General features: G+C 50.8%; 3 protein-coding genes across 14 annotated transcripts in view; 1 reads left to right on the top strand and 2 right to left on the bottom strand.

Annotated features, from left to right (window-relative positions):
- Positions 1 to 308: 308 nt before the first annotated feature.
- Positions 309 to 3,352, bottom strand: LOC127008195 (ribosome-binding protein 1-like). 10 transcript variants are annotated; one of them, XM_050879894.1, is made up of 3 exons: positions 1,459 to 3,352; positions 1,237 to 1,368; positions 309 to 1,206 (listed from the first exon to the last, which is right to left on the bottom strand). In XM_050879894.1, the coding sequence occupies exons 1-3, from the start codon at positions 2,989 to 2,991 to the stop codon at positions 424 to 426; spliced, it is 2,448 nt and encodes an 815-aa protein (XP_050735851.1). In that variant the 5' UTR covers positions 2,992 to 3,352; the 3' UTR covers positions 309 to 423. The 10 variants fall into 10 exon arrangements, with proteins under 10 accessions (XP_050735851.1, XP_050735855.1, XP_050735852.1 ...); XM_050879898.1 differs by having other exon boundaries at positions 309 to 1,146; positions 1,297 to 1,368; XM_050879895.1 differs by having other exon boundaries at positions 1,237 to 1,458; positions 1,549 to 3,352.
- Positions 3,353 to 4,843: 1,491 nt separating this feature from the next.
- On the bottom strand, positions 4,844 to 7,552 carry LOC127008196 (uncharacterized). Of its 3 annotated transcripts, none has more exons than XM_050879902.1 (4): positions 6,385 to 7,552; positions 6,274 to 6,333; positions 5,712 to 6,239; positions 4,844 to 5,681 (listed from the first exon to the last, which is right to left on the bottom strand). In XM_050879902.1, the coding sequence occupies exons 1-4, from the start codon at positions 7,159 to 7,161 to the stop codon at positions 4,959 to 4,961; spliced, it is 2,088 nt and encodes a 695-aa protein (XP_050735859.1). In that variant the 5' UTR covers positions 7,162 to 7,552; the 3' UTR covers positions 4,844 to 4,958. The 3 variants fall into 3 exon arrangements, with proteins under 3 accessions (XP_050735859.1, XP_050735860.1, XP_050735858.1); XM_050879903.1 differs by having other exon boundaries at positions 4,844 to 5,753; positions 5,844 to 6,239; positions 6,385 to 7,551; XM_050879901.1 differs by having other exon boundaries at positions 4,844 to 6,239; positions 6,385 to 7,550.
- An 8,956-nt stretch (positions 7,553 to 16,508) lies between these two features.
- LOC127008198 (acetylcholine receptor subunit alpha-1-A-like) overlaps positions 16,509 to 17,391 on the top strand; it is a 61,907-nt gene continuing 61,024 nt past the window's right edge. Inside the window, exon 1 of the mRNA XM_050879905.1 lies at positions 16,509 to 16,848. The gene's annotated coding sequence lies outside the window, so the exon portion shown is untranslated. The remainder of the gene's footprint in view (positions 16,849 to 17,391) is intronic.

The following is a 17,391-nucleotide window of genomic DNA, read 5'->3' as shown; positions in this document are numbered from 1 at the left end:
GTGGGTTTGTGTTCTTCTTGCAAGGAATGTTAAGTTTTTGTCTTCTTTATTTATGTTTTTATTCTCATCATTAATTTTTTCTGTGATTAAATCTCTTCTTCTCTTGCTTCCTTTTCTCATTGCTCTTGATCTCCGTTTATTGTCTAGGCCTTTTTCTTGCTATTTTACTGTTGAGGATCCTTTTCTATTACACACACACACACACACACACACACACACACAACACTGCCCTGGAATATTTCAGTGGCAGCAAGCATATGTTAGAATCGTTATTGAAAACAAAGATATAATAAGAAAATATAGTTGACTTTAATAAATGATCAGATATTAAGTAAGAAACAGTTAAGTAAGTAATCCCTGTGAAAACCCTGAAACATTCCCCGCACTGACGCAGCGGCAACACGCGACACTGGCGTCAACACCTTAGCAACCCTTGGCCGGGGAAGCCCCTGACGCCGAAGCCGCTCCTTGGTGTCGCCGCCGCCTGCGGGCCCTCAAGAGCTGCCGCTGCCGCTCGATCGCTGCCAGGCGGTTCTTGATCTTGGCCTGGACGGCGCGCACCTCGGCGGGCGGCCCCGTGATGGTGACGCTGCGAGACTCCGTGTCGATGGCGGGCGGCACGGACACCCTCACGCCGGGGTGCTGCTGCTGCAGCTTCAGGAGCTCCTCGCCCCCGGGGCCCACCACGAGGCGCCGCCTGTTGGGCGCCACGTCCAGCACCGCCGTGGCCACGGCCTGCTGGCGGATGCGTGCAGCCTCGCGTATCTGAGCCTCGATGGTCTGGAGGCGCGCGGCGACTTCCTGCGACGCGGCGGCCGCCTGGCTCTTGGGGCCCCTGAAGGTCACGTGGGCGTCGGCGTCCTTCGGCAGCGGCACCGCCACGTGCACGCCGGGGTAGTCCCGCCGCAGCTGCCGGACTGTGTCCCCGCGCGGGCCGATGACGTGCCTGCGTCTGGCCGGCGGCACCGGCAGCCGCACCGTCACCACGTCCTCCTGCCAGGACTGCCGCACGCTGTGGAGGGGCGGGCTGGGCGGGGCTGCCTTGGGCTGGGCCGGGGCAGGCTTCTTTTTCGTCCGCGTGACCTGCTTCACCGTAACATTCTTCTTCACTTCTGTGGTCTTTTTCTCATCAGCAGGAGTCATCGCCTTTCCTTTGGTCTCAGCCTTTGGCGCCACCTTTCCTTTGGTCTCAGCCTTTGGCGCCACCTTTCCTTTGGTCTCAGCCTTTGGCGCCACCTTTCCTTTGGTCTCAGCCTTTGGCACCGCTTTTCCCTTGACCTCAGCCCTTGGCACCGCCTTTCCTTTGGTCTCACCCTTTGGTGTCGCCTTTCCTTTGGTCTCAGCCTTTGGCACCGCTTTTCCCTTGACCTCAGCCCTTGGCACCGCCTTTCCTTTGGTCTCACCCTTTGGTGCCGCCTTTCCTTTGGTCTCAGCCTTTGGCACCGCTTTTCCCTTGACCTCAGCCCTTGGCACCGCCTTTCCTTTGGTCTCAGCCTTTGGCGCCGCCTTTCCTTTGGTCTCAGCCTTTGGCACCGCTTTTCCCTTGACCTCAGCCCTTGGCACCGCCTTTCCTTTGGTCTCACCCTTTGGTGCCGCCTTTCCTTTGGTCTCAGCCTTTGGCACCGCTTTTCCCTTGACCTCAGCCCTTGGCACCGCCTTTCCTTTGGTCTCAGCCTTTTGCGCCGCCTTCTTCTTGACGTCAGTCTTGGCATCCGTCTTGTGTTCGTCTTGGACATGTGCGTCACCAGATGCCTTCAGCACATCGGCGGGGCCAAGGTTCTTGCGCTTCCTTTTCCTTTTCTTTTTCATGGGCGCCTCCTCCGCCCAGAGCGTGCTTCTCTGCGGCTCTTCCCCCGCGAGACCCTCGGGGTCCTCGCTCACCACTTTGTCCTGCACAAACTCGCCAGGAACTGGCGGCTCGTCGGCCGCTTCCTCTGCTTTATCAGCGGCCTTGTTATCCGCATCACTATCTGTTCTTTCTTGCTCCGTGTTCTCTTCGCCACCGCCTTCTTCCTTCACTTCCTCACACTCCACATTCTCTGCGGTGGCCAACACGTTCATTTCCTCAGGATCTTGCTCCTCCACACACTCCACATTCTCTGCGGTGGGCAACACGTTCATTTCCTCAGGATCTTGCTCCTCCACACACTCCACATTCTCTGCGGTGGCCAACACGTTCATTTCCTGAGGATCTTGCTCCTCCACACAGTCGTCTGCAGCAGGGGATAAGTCTGTAGGTGTAGACTCTGCTCCTACAGAATCATCATCTGCTGCCTTGCTCTCCTCCTCCTGCACCATCAGCTCCTCCACATACTCTGCTGGGGTTGCCCAGCATTCCTCTTCATCGATCTCTTCAACAACTGCTGTCGCTGTTGTCCAAGTTTCCTCCGTTACATCCACATCGGCTGCCGGGGTTGCCCAATCTTCCACCAGTGCCTCGCCGGCATCGGCTTCAGGGGCATCCACAAAACAGTCGTCGCCTGGGCTTTCCTGATGCCCATTAACCCCCTTCACCCAGCGGCGGGCAAGGCGACGCGCGGCCACTAGGCCCAGAGGCACCACCAGCGCCAGGATCACGCCCCAGCACAGGCGGGCCCCGAAAGCCTCATGGTCGTGTTCAGCCTCGACCACCCGCTCCTCCAGGCAGGCAAGGAGCCGCCCTGCCCGGCGGGGCTGCAGCAGCAGCCGCCACCAGCAGGCCGACGCCTCGCCCGGCACCAGCCCACAGGCCTCCAGGGGGTCCAGAGGGGGACTGGGGCGCAGGGGGCCGAGCCACCCTTGGCGGGCCAGCAGCTCCCGCGCCCACCACACGTTGGTGGCGTGGAGGCCCTTGTCCTCCCACGCCTGCACCGCCTCGCACACCCGCGAGGCGGTGGTCGCGGCCTTCCACGCCGCGCCGCCGAGCAGGGCACCAAGGCCCAGCACGGCGCCCATGAGAGTGGCCTTCACGATGGCCTGTTTGACGGTCTTCACTGCGATGTGGAGTTTCATTTCAGTCTGAAGATGTGTACTTCAAAGATAACCTTTGAATTATAAAAGTACGGAAAGACGCTGCAAGGACCTTAGTGGAGAAAGGGGATGGTAACTTTGAGGGGGCTGGGTAAGGGTAAGGTAAGGGGCTGCTGTAAGGGGAAGGAAGGGTAGGGGAAGGATGAGACAGAGGATTTGAGAGATGGTAGTATCTTCGCCTACACAACACCAGGCGACAACAACAACAACAACACCATATCACATTAGCGGTCGTAACCCGAACTATCCGTTACTAAGAAACGTCAGTTACTACCAAACAAACAACAAACAAACAAAACAACAACAACGGCAGCATCTAAACAGTTTCCCGCCTCATCCTCCTTTTTTTTCCTTAGCCTATTTGCATCATATACTATTACGAACCGTGCAAATTAGTATATAAGAGCCAGCCAGTCATTTGACCCTGAAAAGTGGTTCATGGAGAGCTTCTGGGACACAGCGCCTGGGAAACTGACATTGTGAAAACTAATTGCAGGGACTGAATGGCCTAGGAAGGGAGAGCTTGCAATAAAGGCATGTACCGTGGAAGTTATGAAGAGGGTGGCGAGAGAGAGAGAGAGAGAGAGTGTCCAAAGTCTATCCATGCAATGCTTTTCCTTATAACCGGTTCTCCTTTCATTTCTTCCCTCTCGACCTCTTCTTTTCCGCCATCCCTTCCTCCTTCACCCCCTGCTCTTCATTCCCTTTGCCGACCCCTTCCATTGATCCCTTCCCTTTAAACTATCCCTTCTCTACCCCTTTCAGTCTCCCCTTGCCCATTCCTTCCCTCCATTCCCTACCAGCACACCCTTTTCAACCCCCTTCCTCCAATCCCATAATCCTTGCCTTTTCAAACCTTCCCTTTACCCCTTCCTACCTTCCCTTTTCTCTCTCCCTTATCATTTCCTCCTCCTTTCTGCAACCTCCCTTCCACCAATCCAATAATCCTTCTCATCCCTTATCAGCCCCCTTTCTCCAGTCCCATAATCCTTCCCTTCTCAAACCGTCCCTTTTCTACCCCTTTCTACCTTCCCTTTTCTCTCTCTTATCATTTCCTTCCCCTTTCTGCAACCTCCCTTCCACTAATTCAACAACCCTTCCCATCCCTCAAAACCTCCCCTTCTCTACCCCTTTCAACTTCCCCTTACTCTTTCACCCCTTCCTTCTGCCAGTCCCATATCCCTTCCCTGTCAAACTCTCCTTCTCTACCCCTTCTGTTTCCCCTTCCTCTTCCTCTTTTACCCATATCTTAACCCCCTCCATTTTACAATCCCCTTTCATCAGAGTCCCACATCCCTTATCTTCACTCAATCTGCCTTGTTTTCCTTTCCAACCTCCCTTCACCCCCATCACCCCCCCACCATCACTACCTCTCCTTCCATACCCCTTCCAATCTTCCCCTTTCTATCACCCATATTCTCACCCCCTTTCATCATCACTATATCTTCCTTGTTCTTCCCCCGACCCCCCTTTCATCACACCCTTCCCTTCCCCCTTCATCACCACCTCTACCCCCCTCCCTCCCTCCACCTATTGGTGTGGGTTTGTGTTCTTCTTGCAAGGAATGTTTAGTTTTTGTCTTCTTTATTTATGTTTTTATTCTCATCATTAATTTTTTCTGTGATTAAATCTCTTCTTCTCTTGCTTCCTTTTCTCATTGCTCTTGATCTCCGTTTATTGTCTAGGCCTTTTTCTTGCTATTTTACTGTTGAGGATCCTTTTCTATTACACACACACACACACACACAACACTGCCCTGGAATATTTCAGTGGCAGCAAGCATATGTTAGAATCGTTATTGAAAACAAAGCTATAATAAGAAAATATAGTTGACTTTAATAAATGATCAGATATTAAGTAAGAAACAGTTAAGTAAGTAATCCCTGTGAAAACCCTGAAACATTCCCCGCACTGACGCAGCGGCAACACGCGACACTGGCGTCAACACCTTAGCAACCCTTGGCCGGGGAAGCCCCTGACGCCGAAGCCGCTCCTTGGTGTCGCCGCCGCCTGCGGGCCCTCAAGAGCTGCCGCTGCCGCTCGATCGCTGCCAGGCGGTTCTTGATCTTGGCCTGGACGGCGCGCACCTCGGCGGGCGGCCCCGTGATGGTGACGCTGCGAGACTCCGTGTCGATGGCGGGCGGCACGGACACCCTCACGCCGGGGTGCTGCTGCTGCAGCTTCAGGAGCTCCTCGCCCCCGGGGCCCACCACGAGGCGCCGCCTGTTGGGCGCCACGTCCAGCACCGCCGTGGCCACGGCCTGCTGGCGGATGCGTGCAGCCTCGCGTATCTGAGCCTCGATGGCCTGGAGGCGCGCGGCGACTTCCTGCGACGCGGCGGCTGCCTGGCTCTTGGGGCCCCTGAAGGTCACGTGGGCGTCGGCGTCCTTCGGCAGCGGCACCGCCACGTGCACGCCGGGGTAGTCCCGCCGCAGCTGCCGGACTGTGTCCCCGCGCGGGCCGATGACGTGCCTGCGTCTGGCCGGCGGCACCGGCAGCCGCACCGTCACCACGTCCTCCTGCCAGGACTGCCGCACGCTGTGGAGGGGCGGGCTGGGCGGGGCTGCCTTGGGCTGGGCCGGGGCAGGCTTCTTTTTCGTCCGCGTGACCTGCTTCACCGTAACATTCTTCTTCACTTCTGTGGTCTTTTTCTCATCAGCAGGAGTCATCGCCTTTCCTTTGGTCTCAGCCTTTGGCGCCACCTTTCCTTTGGTCTCAGCCTTTGGCACCGCTTTTCCCTTGACCTCAGCCCTTGGCACCGCCTTTCCTTTGGTCTCACCCTTTGGTGTCGCCTTTCCTTTGGTCTCAGCCTTTGGCACCGCTTTTCCCTTGACCTCAGCCCTTGGCACCGCCTTTCCTTTGGTCTCAGCCTTTTGCGCCGCCTTCTTCTTGACGTCAGTCTTGGCATCCGTCTTGTGTTCGTCTTGGACATGTGCGTCACCAGATGCCTTCAGCACATCGGCGGGGCCAAGGTTCTTGCGCTTCCTTTTCCTTTTCTTTTTCATGGGAGCCTCCTCCGCCCAGAGCGTGCTTCTCTGCGGCTCTTCCCCCGCGAGACCCTCGGGGTCCTCGCTCACCACTTTGTCCTGCACAAACTCGCCAGGAACTGGCGGCTCGTCGGCCGCTTCCTCTGCTTTATCAGCGGCCTTGTTATCCGCATCACTATCTGTTCTTTCTTGCTCCGTGTTCTCTTCGCCACCGCCTTCTTCCTTCACTTCCTCACACTCCACCTTCTCTGCGATCTTGCTCCTCCTCACACTCCACCTTCTCTGCGGTGGCCAACACGTTCATTTCCTCAGGATCTTGCTCCTCCACACACTCCACCTTCTCTGCGGTGGCCAACACGTTCATTTCCTCAGGATCTTGCTCCTCCACACAGTCGTCTGCAGCAGGGGATAAGTCTGTAGGTGTAGACTCTGCGCCTACAGAATCATCATCTGCTGCCTTGCTCTCCTCCTCCTTCACCATCAACTCCTCCACATACTCTGCTGGGGTTGCCCAGCATTCCTCTTCAGTGAACTCTTCTGTCGCTGTTGTCCAAACTTCCTCCGTTACATCCACATCGGCTGCCGGGGTTTCCCAATCTTCCACCAGTGCCTCGCCGGCATCGGCTTCAGGGGCATCCACAAAACAGTCGTCGCTTGGGCTTTCCTGATGCCCATTAACCCCCTTCACCCAGCGGCGGGCAAGGCGACGCGCGGCCACTAGGCCCAGAGGCACCACCAGCGCCAGGATCACGCCCCAGCACAGGCGGGCCCCGAAAGCCTCATGGTCGTGTTCAGCCTCGACCACCCGCTCCTCCAGGCAGGCAAGGAGCCGCCCTGCCCGGCGGGGCTGCAGCAGCAGCCGCCACCAGCAGGCCGACGCCTCGCCCGGCACCAGCCCACAGGCCTCCAGGGGGTCCAGAGGGGGACTGGGGCGCAGGGGGCCGAGCCACCCTTGGCGGGCCAGCAGCTCCCGCGCCCACCACACGTTGGTGGCGTGGAGGCCCTTGTCCTCCCACGCCTGCACCGCCTCGCACACCCGCGAGGCGGTGGTCGCGGCCTTCCACGCCGCGCCGCCGAGCAGGGCACCAAGGCCCAGCACGGCGCCCATGAGAGTGGCCTTCACGATGGCCTGTTTGACGGTCTTCACTGCGATGTGGAGTTTCATTTCAGTCTGAAGATGTGTACTTCAAAGGTAACCTTTGAATTATAAAAGTACGGAAAGACGCTGCAAGGACCTTAGTGGAGAAAGGGGATGGTAACTTTGAGGGGGCTGGGTAATGGTAAGGTAAGGGGCTGCTGTAAGGGGAAGGAAGGGTAGGGGAAGGATGAGACAGAGGATTTGAGAGATGGTAGTATCTTCGCCTACACAACACCAGGCGACAACAACAACAACAACACCATATCACATTAGCGGTCGTAACCCGAACTATCCGTTACTAAGAAACGTCAGTTACTACCAAACAAACAACAAACAAACAAAACAACAACAACGGCAGCATCTAAACAGTTTCCCGCCTCATCCTCCTTTTTTTTTCCTTAGCCTATTTGCATCATATACTGTTACGAACCGTGCAAATTAGTATATAAGAGCCAGCCAGTCATTTGACCCTGAAAAGTGGTTCATGGAGAGCTTCTGGGACACAGCGCCTGGGAAACTGACATTGTGAGAACTAATCTGCAAGGACTGAATGGCCTAGGAAGGGAGAGCTTGCAATAAAGGCATGTACCGTGGAAGTTATGAAGAGGGTGACGAGAGAGAGAGAGAGAGAGAGAGAGAGTCCAAAGTCTATCCATGCAATGCTTTTTCTTATAACCGTTTCTCCTTTCATTTCTTCCCTCTCGACCTCCCCTTTTCCGCCATCCCTTCCTCCTTCACCCCCTGCTCTTCATTCCCTTTGCCGACCCCTTCCATTGATCCCTTCCCTTTAAACTATCCCTTCTCTACCCCTTTCAGTCTCCCCTTGCCCATTCCTTCCCTCCATTCCCTACCAGCCCCCGCTTTTCACACCCTTTTCAACCCCCTTCCTCCAATCCCATAATCCTTCCCTTCTCAAACCTTCCCTTCTCCACCCCTTCCTACCTTCCCTTTTCTCTCTCCCTTATCATTTCCTCCTCCTTTCTGCAACCTCCCTTCCACCAATCCAATAATCCTTCTCATCCCTTATCAGCCCCCTTTCTCCAGTCCCATAATCCTTCCCTTCTCAAACCTTCCCTTCTCCACCCCTTCCTACCTTCCCTTTTCTCTCTCACCCATCATTTCCTCCTCCTTTCTGCAACCTCCCTTCCACCAATCCAATAATCCTTCTCATCCCTTATCAGCCCCCTTTCTCCAGTCCCATAATTCTTCCCTTCTCAAACCGTCCCTTTTCTACCCCTTTCTACCTTCCCTTTTCTCTCTCTTATCATTTCCTCCCCCTTTCTGCAACCTCCCTTCCACTAATTCAATAACCCTTCCCATCCCTCAAAACCTCCCCTTCTCTACCCCTTTCAACTTCCCCTTACTCTTTCACCCCTTCCTTCTGCCAGTCCCATATCCCTTCCCTTTCAAACTTTCCTTCTCTACCCCTTCTGTTTCCCCTTCCTCTTCCTCTTTCAGCCATATCTTAACCCACTCCCTTTTACAATCCCCTTTCATCAGAGTCCCACATCCCTTATCTTCACTCAATCTGCCTTGTTTTCCTTTCCAACCTCCCTTCTCCCCCATCACCCCCCCACCATCACTACCTCTCCTTCCATACCCCTTCCAATCTTCCCCTTTCTATCACCCATATTCTCACCCCCTTTCATCATCACTATATCTACCTTGTCTTACCCCGACCCCCCTTTCATCACACCCTTCCCTTCCCCCTTCATCACCACCTCTACCCCCCCCTTCCCTCCCACCACCCCTTTCATAACCCCCTTCTGTTGGCCCCATATCCCTTATCCTCACTATATCTCCTTGTCTTACCGCCACCCTCCTTCATCACACCCTTCCCTTCCCCCTTCATCACCACCTCTACCCCCCCCTTCCCTCCCACCACCCCTTTCATAACCCCCTTCTGTTGGCCCCATATCTCTTATCCTCACTATATCTCCCTTGTCTTACCGCCACCCTCCCTTCATCACACTCTTCCCTTCCCCCTTCATCACCACCTCTACCCCCCCCTTCCCTCCCTCCACCCCTTTCATAACCCCCTTCTGTTGGCCCCATATATCTTATCCTCACTATATATCTCTTGTCTTACCCTCTAACCTTCCCGCCCCCTCCCCTTCCATCGCCACCCTCACCACCCTCACCACCGTTGCCCGGACACGCCCCGCCCCTCTGTCCACCCTCATTTACGACTCATGTTTAATCCCCGTTCACTAAGACAACGTTCGCCACTCAGTTTGCCTTCACGAGTAGCCTGACGGACCATGTTTTTCTGTTAGGAGGAGGAGGAGGAGGAGGAGGAGGAGGAGTTCAATTAGAGACCTGGTATAATTAGTGTGATACGATACTAGTGTTCACCTGTATTTACATAGCTTAGATTACGGGATAAAGTATTTGATTCTCCACTCTGTCTAACGTCTTGATGCACAGACAACATACTCTATTCACACGTACAACACCTGTAAGCCCGAACCAAAGAGAAGAGAAGAGAAGAGAAGAGAAGAGAAGAGAAGAAAAGTAAAAGTAAAGAAAAGAAAGAAAAAGGAAACGAAACAAAAAAGAAGAGAAAGAGAAGAGAAAAAAGAAAAAAAGAAAGAAACCAAGACACCTCTCCACCCGAAACTGACCTCCCCTTTGACCTCTTGTTGTTTTCTTTTGTCTTAGCAGAGCATAGCGGACTTTTTTTTCTGCTTTTTTTTTTGTTTTTTTTTACCCGTGAGCTGCCCCCCTTGCTGTAAAAAAAAAGGCTATACTCTGTCCCTTTCTACCGTCCAACATTTTAAAGCAAGAGTTGACCAGCATCTTCATCAGTCCCCTAAGCTATGTCTCTCTCCCTTTCTACCGTCCAACATTTTAAAGCAAGAGTTGACCAGCATCTTCATCAATCTCCTAAGCTATGTCTGTCTCTCTGTCTACCGTCCAACATTTTAAAGCAAGAGATGACCAGCATCTTCATCAACCCCCTAAGCTATGTCTGTCTCTCTGTCTACCGTCCAACATTCTAAAGCAAGAGTTGACCAGCATCTTCATCAATCCCCTAAGCTATGTCTGTCTCTCTGTCTACCGTCCAACATTCTAAAGCAAGAGTTGACCAGCATCTTCATCAATCCCCTAAGCTATGTCTGTCTCTCTGTCTACCGTCCAACATTTTAAAGCAAGAGATGACCAGCATCTTCATCAATCCCCTAAGCTCTGTCTCTGTCTCTCTTTCTGCCGTCAGCATACTAAAGTAAGAGTTGACCAGCATCTTCATCTATCTCATTTCCATTCCCCCTTCATCGGTAAGCTCTGTAGGAAGGGATGGCAGGGTGGAAGGGGAGAAAGGAGGAACTACAAGGTTAAGAAAAGATGAATGGGGTTGATATATGGAGGTAAGGGCAAGGGGAAGGCTAATGTGAAGGGGGTTTGTGAGAGAGATGTTTAGGGTAGAGGGAAGGGGGAGGGCTGTTGTGAAGGGAAGAAGAAAAGGGATTTGGGAAAGAGAGATGGGATGGTGCGAGGGGGAGAAGGGGAGGAGGGGAGGAAGGCTAATATGAAGGAATTGAGAAAAGGAAGGAAAGGGGAAGTATCTAATATGAAGGGAATGAGATAGGGGATTGGAAGGGAAGAGAAATGATGAGGAGGGGGGAAGAGGAGTGAACGGAATGAGAAAGGGGCGGGAAGGGAAAGAAAAGGATCTAATATGAAGGGAATGAGAAAGGGGATTTGAAAGAGAGATATGGGATGGGGAAGGAGGGGAAGAGGGGTGCTGTGAAGGGAAGGAGGAAGGGGAAGGGAAGACTAATATGAAGGGGGTGAGATAGGGATTTGTGTGATGGGGAAGGAGGGGAAGAGAGAGGGGTGCTGTAAAGGGAATAAGAAGGGGAGGGAGAGGAAGGGGAAGGGAAGAATCTAACATGAAAAGGATGAGGAAGGGAATTTAAAGGGAAGATAGATGATATTTAGGGTGGGGAAAAGGAGGCTGTGGGGAGGAGGCAGTGGAAGGGGTGGAGGGGAAGGGACGAAGAAGAAGGGGGAAGAATGTGGGATGAATATAAGGGAAATGAGGGTGGGCAGTGATGAAGGAGTTTAAGAAGAAGGGTGGGGAGGAGGGTGTGTGTGTGTGGGGGGGAATTGAAATGGGGGGGTATGGGTGGGGGTGGGGGGGAGGATGACGGAGCAGATCAGAGTAACACCTTCACACGTATTACAAAGAGGAGGAGGAGAAGGAGGAGGAGGAGGAGGAAGAGGAGGAGGAGGAGGAGACAAGTGAAGTGAAGAAGTGGAGGAAATAAATAGGATAAAAATTAGTGGAGAGAGAGTTAGAAGGTGGGAGGGAAGGAGAGCCATGACACAGCACCCCCTTCACCTCCCTCCTTCCCTTCACCCCTTCAACAATACACCCCCTCCTCCCCTTCCTCTCCCCCCTCTCCTCCCCCCTCCTCCCCCTCCCCCTTCACGTATCAATAGACTTGTAAATTCAGATAAACCTCTCCACAACCCCCCCCTGCCTTTGGTCATCCCCTCCCCCTCCTCTTCCACCCCCCCCTCCCCCCTCCACCCCCCTCCACCCCAAGCCTTGTGACCTTGATTAGTATTTTTTTCATTCTCTTGTATTTTTCTTTTCTGTTTTTCCTTCTTTCTTTCCTTGTTATTGTTCTCTCTCTCTCTCTCTCTCTCTCTCTCTCTCTCTCTCTCTCTCTCTCTCTCTCTCTCTCTCTCTCTCTCTCTCTCTCTCTCTCTCTCTCTCTCTCTCTCTCTCTTTCGGTGGTAATAGTAGTAGTAGTAGTAGTAGTCGGGGTTGTTGTTGTTGCTGTTGTTGTTGTTGTTGTTGTTGTTGTTGTTGTCTGATTTGCATAATTTCTTCACCCTCTTTTTTTTTGCAGTTCTTTCTTCTCTTCGTGACTGTCTTCTTCACTTATTCCTTTCCTTTGTCTTCCCCTTCTTTATCTTCTTCTTTTGTTCTCTCTCTCTCTCTCACTCTCTTTCTCTCTCTTTTTCTCTCATTATACTGTTATCAAATTAATGTCAGAGAGAGAGAGAGAGAGAGATAATCGGGTCACGGTGTCCTTCTATTTTTGTTTAGTTTATTTGTTTCATTTGTTTGTTAAGTGATTCAAGTTGTTTATATATTGCTTGTTCTGTTTTCATGACCTTGTGTTTCTTGTCCCTTCCCCCCCCTCGTGTGTGTGTGTATATGTGTGTGTGTGTGTGTGTGTGTGTGTGTGTGTGTCCATCCTCTCTTATGTATGTACAGCTGCGCACACGTCCTTCGATACACACACACACACACACACACACACACATTGCCAAGTTCCGTGATGAATATTTATAGCCAACAAAGATTCATCAGGCATATTTAACACACACACACACACACACACACACACACACGCACGCACACAGTAACCCGACACGCAATATTCAGCTGTGGCTAATTATTTTTCCTTTTATCCCGCCAACAACAACAAAATGGATAATAGAGACTGTTTATTACGATCATCTCTCCCTCCCTCCCTTCCTTCTCCCTCTCCCTTCTCTCCCTTCCCTCCCTCCTTTCCTCCCTGTTGTATCATTCCTTCCCTAAATCCTCCATCCCTTCCTTCTCTTCCTTTCTTTAATCCTATCCCTCCCGTTATCTCTCTCTCTCTCTCTCTCTCTCTCTCTCTCTCTCTCTCTCTCTCTCTCTCTCTCTCTTTCGGCGGTAAATTCTTCGGCTTCGTCAGAAAATGGGAGAAAGGTATTTTTTTTCTTTCTCTTGTTTTTTTTCTCTCCCTTTTATTGTTGTTTAGCGATGGCCGCAGCGGGGAGGAAAAGGAGGAGGAGGAGGAGGAGGAGAAAAAAAGGGAGGAAGGGATGAAAGGAGAGGAAGATGGGAGGAAGGTTGGGAGGGAGGAAAGGAAGGGCTTGTCGGTGGAAGGAAGGAAGGAAGGAAGAAAGGAAGGAAGGAAACAGATTAAATACTTTGTGAATAATTGCTGTAGTAGTAGTAGTAGTAGTAGTAGTAGTAGTAGTAGTAGTAGTAGTAGTAGTAGTAGTAGTAGTAGTTGTTGTTGTTGTTATTTATGGGTCATCGCTCTCATTCTTCATCTTGTTCAAACTTTCTCTTTTTCTTTCTTCCGTTTTAGGCCGTTCACGACTTTCCTAGGTCAGACGGTTAGGACTCAACTTCTTTCCTTCTTTCTTTCTTTCTTTCCTTCTTTCTTTCTTTCTTTCCTGCTTTTTTTCTTTCTCTTTGGTCTTCTTAATTTTGTTGGGTCGTCGCTCTCACTTTTTGTCTTGCTTAAACTTCGCTTTTTTTCTCTATCTGTCTTTATAGGCCGCTCACGACTTTCCTAATTCAGACGGTCAGGACACATCTTTTTTCCTTCTTTCTTTCTTCCTTTCTTTCTCTATCTATGTATTTATCTATTTCTATCCTTTTTTCTTTATTTCTTCTTCTTCTTCTTCTTCTTCTTCTTCTGTCCCCGCTCTTCACAGTAGTACATGAACACACATAAATAAGCGACTAGGAAAAAACCCATTAATGTTTACAAATTCAAATGAGGGGACACATTTATTAAACACATGCAGCGGGGGAGCCATCAATGTGACTTATCATTATTTACATTCATTCACTCCTCCCTTCCTTACTACTACTACTACTACTACTACTACTACTACTACTACTACCCTCTCCTCCCTATTTGCCCTCCTCACCTCATTGTTGTCTCTCTCTCTCTCTCTCTCTCTCTCTCTCTCTCTCTCTCTCTCTCTCTCTCTCTCTCTCTCTCTCTCTCTCTCTCTCTCTCTCTCTCTCTCTCTCTCTCTCTCTCTCTCTCTCTCTCTCCTTTATCTCCCTTTCTGTCAGTACTCTCCACTATCCTCTCCCTTTCTCTTTCTTTCCTTACATACATATTTTTCCTTTCTCTGTTTTCACTTCTTATAACTACATTTTCTTCTCACTTTCACATTTACTTATTTTTCCTTTCCCTCTTCTCTCATTATCTCGTTTATCTCATCTTCCTCTCTTCTCTTCCTCTCCAGCATCCTCTCTCGCTTTCTCTCTCCTTATCTCCCTCTTCCATTTTCCTCCAGCATCTTCTCTCCTCTCTCCCCTCCTCGTATAGTATTCCTCTCCCTCTCTCTCTTCTCTCCTCTCTATCACTGTTGTGTCTTTTCCTCTCATCTCCTTCTCTTTCAGTCCTATCCAGCATCCTTCGTCTTCCTTCCTCCTCATCTCACTGTCTTTTTCTTCATCTCCCTCCCTCATCGTTCTCTTCAGCATCCTCTCTCTCTCCTCTTTACTCATATTTTTCCTTTTTCTCTTTTTCATTCATCATCTCCTTGTCTCTCCTCATCTTCCTCTCTTCCATTCCTCTTCCTCTTCAGCATCCTTGTTCTCATCTCCTTCCTTCATCTTTCTCCCAGCATCCTTTTTTTCTTTAATATTTGTACTTGTGTCCTTTTCCTCTTTTTCCTCCTCCTTATCTCGTTTTCTCTCTCTTCATTTTCCTCCCTTCCGTTCCTCTCCAGCTTCCTTTCACTCTCATCTCCCTCCTTCATCTTCATCTCCATCATCCTTTTTTTATCTTCCTACATTTACTTAATTTTCCTTTCCCTTTCTCTCCTCCTCCTCCTCATCATCATCATCCTGTTCCTTCTTTATCTTCCTTTCATTCGTTATTCTCTTACATTCTTTCATTTTCCTCCTTCTTTCTCTTCAGCATCTTTTTTTTCAATTTCCTACAAGTATTTTTTTCCTTTCTCCCTTTTCTCTTATCGTCTTGTTGTTTCTTCTTCCTTTTTTCTCTCTCTCTCTCTCTCTCTCTCTCTCTCTCTCTCTCTCTCTCTCTCTCTCTCTCTCTCTCTCTCTCCCATCTTCATCTGCAGCATCCTTTTTTTCTCTTTCCTACTGACTATTGTTTTTCCTTCATTCATTCTCCTTCCTATGCCTGTTTTTCTCCTCTTTCCTCTCTTGCTTTCCTCCTCTCATTTTCCTCCTCCTCTTTTCTCACTTTCATCTCCCATTCCTCCCTCTCATCTCTCCCTTCCTTTCCTTCTCTTCCCCTCTCGTAATCTTTCTCCCCTCCACTATCCCCTTCCTTCCTCGCCTCTTCCTCTTTTCTCATTCTTTCCTTCCTTCCCCATCCTTCACACCTCATCCTATCATCTTTTCCCCTCTTCCATACCCTTCTGTCACTTTCTTCTTCCCTGTCCCTCTACTTCTCGTTTTCATTGCAATCTACTTCCCTTTTTCCTTCATCCGTGTCATTCCTTCCATTCATCTCTCTCCCTCTCCTTCCACTTCTTTTTCTTGCCCCTCTTCTTCCCCTCATCCTCCATCTCAATTTTCATCTCATTCCATCCCATTCCTCTTCTCTTCAGCATTCCTCTCCCCCTTCCCCTTCCTCCCTTCCCATTCATCTCTTCCGCTCTCCTCCTCCCACACCTCTCCCTCCCTCCCTCCATCTATCTTCCTCATGTCTCTCCTCCTCCTCCTCCTTCCATTCATATCTTCCTCACCTCCTCCTTTTTCTTCCCCTCCTTCTCCTTCCCCTCTCCTCCCTTCCCTCCCACCACCTCCCCATTCCTCCTCCTCCTCCTTTCCCATCCCCAACCCATCCATCAAGGGGGGGAGGGAGGGAGAGGAAGGGGGGAGGGGGAGGGGCCGAGCGAGACATTTTGACAATTTCTTACGTTAGTGGAAGAGAGAGATAAAAAAAGACAATGGGTACACACACGTTTTCTCTCTCTCTCTCTCTCTCTCTCTCTCTCTCTCTCTCTCTCTCTCTCTCTCTCTCTCTCTCTCTCTCTCTCTCTGTAAATGTTCTGCTTATCATACCATTGTTCCGCTTTGCTGCCATCACGAGGTCCCCAAATTTTGGATCCCCTTAGATGGTTCCTGAAGGCGCCGGTGGAGGAGGAAGAGAAGGAGGAGGAGGAGGAGGAGGAGGAGGAGGGATGAGAGTGGGTTTAGGTAGGATCTGAGAAGGGACTGTGGTGTAGAAGTAGGAAGAGGAGGAGGAGGAGGAGGAGGAGGAGGAGGAGGACGAGGAAGGTTTGGGTAGAATGGGTAGGATGGTGGCTAGAAAGGAGGAGGAAGAGGAGGAGGAGGAAGAGGATGTGGTGGTGGTGGTGGTGGTGGTGTTGGTTAGTTAGGTTGGTGGTGGTATACTTGTCGTGGGGATGAGAAGGAGGAGAAGGAGGAGGAGGGAAGGAGAAGTGGGAGGGAGAAGGATGTTTGGGTCGACGGAGAGGGAGGGAGGGAGAGAGAGTTGGGCAGGAGGGTGGGTACTGAGAAGGAGGAGGAGGAGGAGGAGGAGGAGGAGGGGTCGGTAGAGGGTAGTGGGAAGGGGTAGACCAGGGTAGACACTGGTGGCGGTGGTGGGCAGGGCAGAGAGAGGGAGAGAGGGAGAGAGAGAGAGAGAGCTCGGATGGTCAGACTCCTTACTACTCACAGATTCAGTCAGCTTATACCAGTGGGCGAGGGTGGAGGTAGTGCCCCGAATCCGAAGCGTCTTGTGGCAGGGAAGACTCACAGGGCAACCAACCAGCCAGCACCTCAGACTCATCTCCCTCTCGCTAGTGTTTTCCTCCACCTCCTCCTCCTTCGTGGTAGCTGGTTTGACAGTGAATACATCCTCCTTCTCCTTCGTCCTCCTCCTCTTCCCTTGGTGCTGGAAAGAAGGGAAAGGAAAGGAAGGGAGGAAAGAAGGAAGAAGGGAAGGTGCATCATAGTGGACTCCCTTCATACTGGTGCGTTTAAATCGTCTTCAAAAGGTGTTCTTGTTCTCCTTATTGCCTTGAAGCTGTATTTATTTTCCCTTATTTCTTATCCAGTTCATCGTATTTCTCTCCTTATTGACTCGAAACTATATATTTTTCTTTACTAACATTTTCGTCGTATTTCTTCTCCTTTCCTCTTCTTAGTCTCCTTATTGCCTCGAAGCTTTATTTATTTCCCTTATTTTTTATCCATTTCATCGCATCTCTCTCCTTATTGACTGGAAACTATTTATTATTCTTTACTAACACTTTCATCGTATTTCTTCTCCTTTCCTCTTCTTATTCTCCTTATTTCCTCGAAGCTTTATTTATTTCCCTTATTTCTTATCCATTTCATCGTCTCTATCTCCTTATTGACTCCAAACTAATTATTTTTCTTTACTTACCGTTTCATCTTATCTCTTCTCCTTTCCTCTTCTTAGTCTCCTTATTGCCTCGAAGCTTTATTTATTTTCCCTTATTTCTTATCCAGTTTCATCTTATCTCTCTTCCTTTCGTCTGCTTTTTTTTTGT

Source organism: Eriocheir sinensis, chromosome 37 (assembly GCF_024679095.1).
Source record: "Eriocheir sinensis breed Jianghai 21 chromosome 37, ASM2467909v1, whole genome shotgun sequence".
In the NCBI taxonomy this organism is placed as follows: domain Eukaryota; kingdom Metazoa; phylum Arthropoda; class Malacostraca; order Decapoda; family Varunidae; genus Eriocheir; species Eriocheir sinensis.
This window is presented reverse-complemented; position numbering and strand designations above follow the sequence as displayed.

Coding starts and splice junctions, on each gene's coding strand:
- LOC127008195 (XM_050879891.1), bottom strand. CDS start 2,991: ATGAAACTCCACATCGCAGTGAAGACCGTCAAACAGGCCATCGTGAAG. Junction 1,207..1,236: donor AGGCTGAGACCAAAGGAAAG/GTGGCGCCAAAG, acceptor ACCAAAGGAAAG/GTGGCGCCAAAGGCTGAGAC.
- LOC127008196 (XM_050879901.1), bottom strand. CDS start 7,161: ATGAAACTCCACATCGCAGTGAAGACCGTCAAACAGGCCATCGTGAAG. Junction 6,334..6,384: donor CCCCTGCTGCAGACGACTGT/GTGGAGGAGCAA, acceptor ACCGCAGAGAAG/GTGGAGTGTGTGGAGGAGCA. Junction 6,240..6,273: donor TGTTGGCCACCGCAGAGAAG/GTGGAGTGTGAG, acceptor ATCGCAGAGAAG/GTGGAGTGTGAGGAAGTGAA.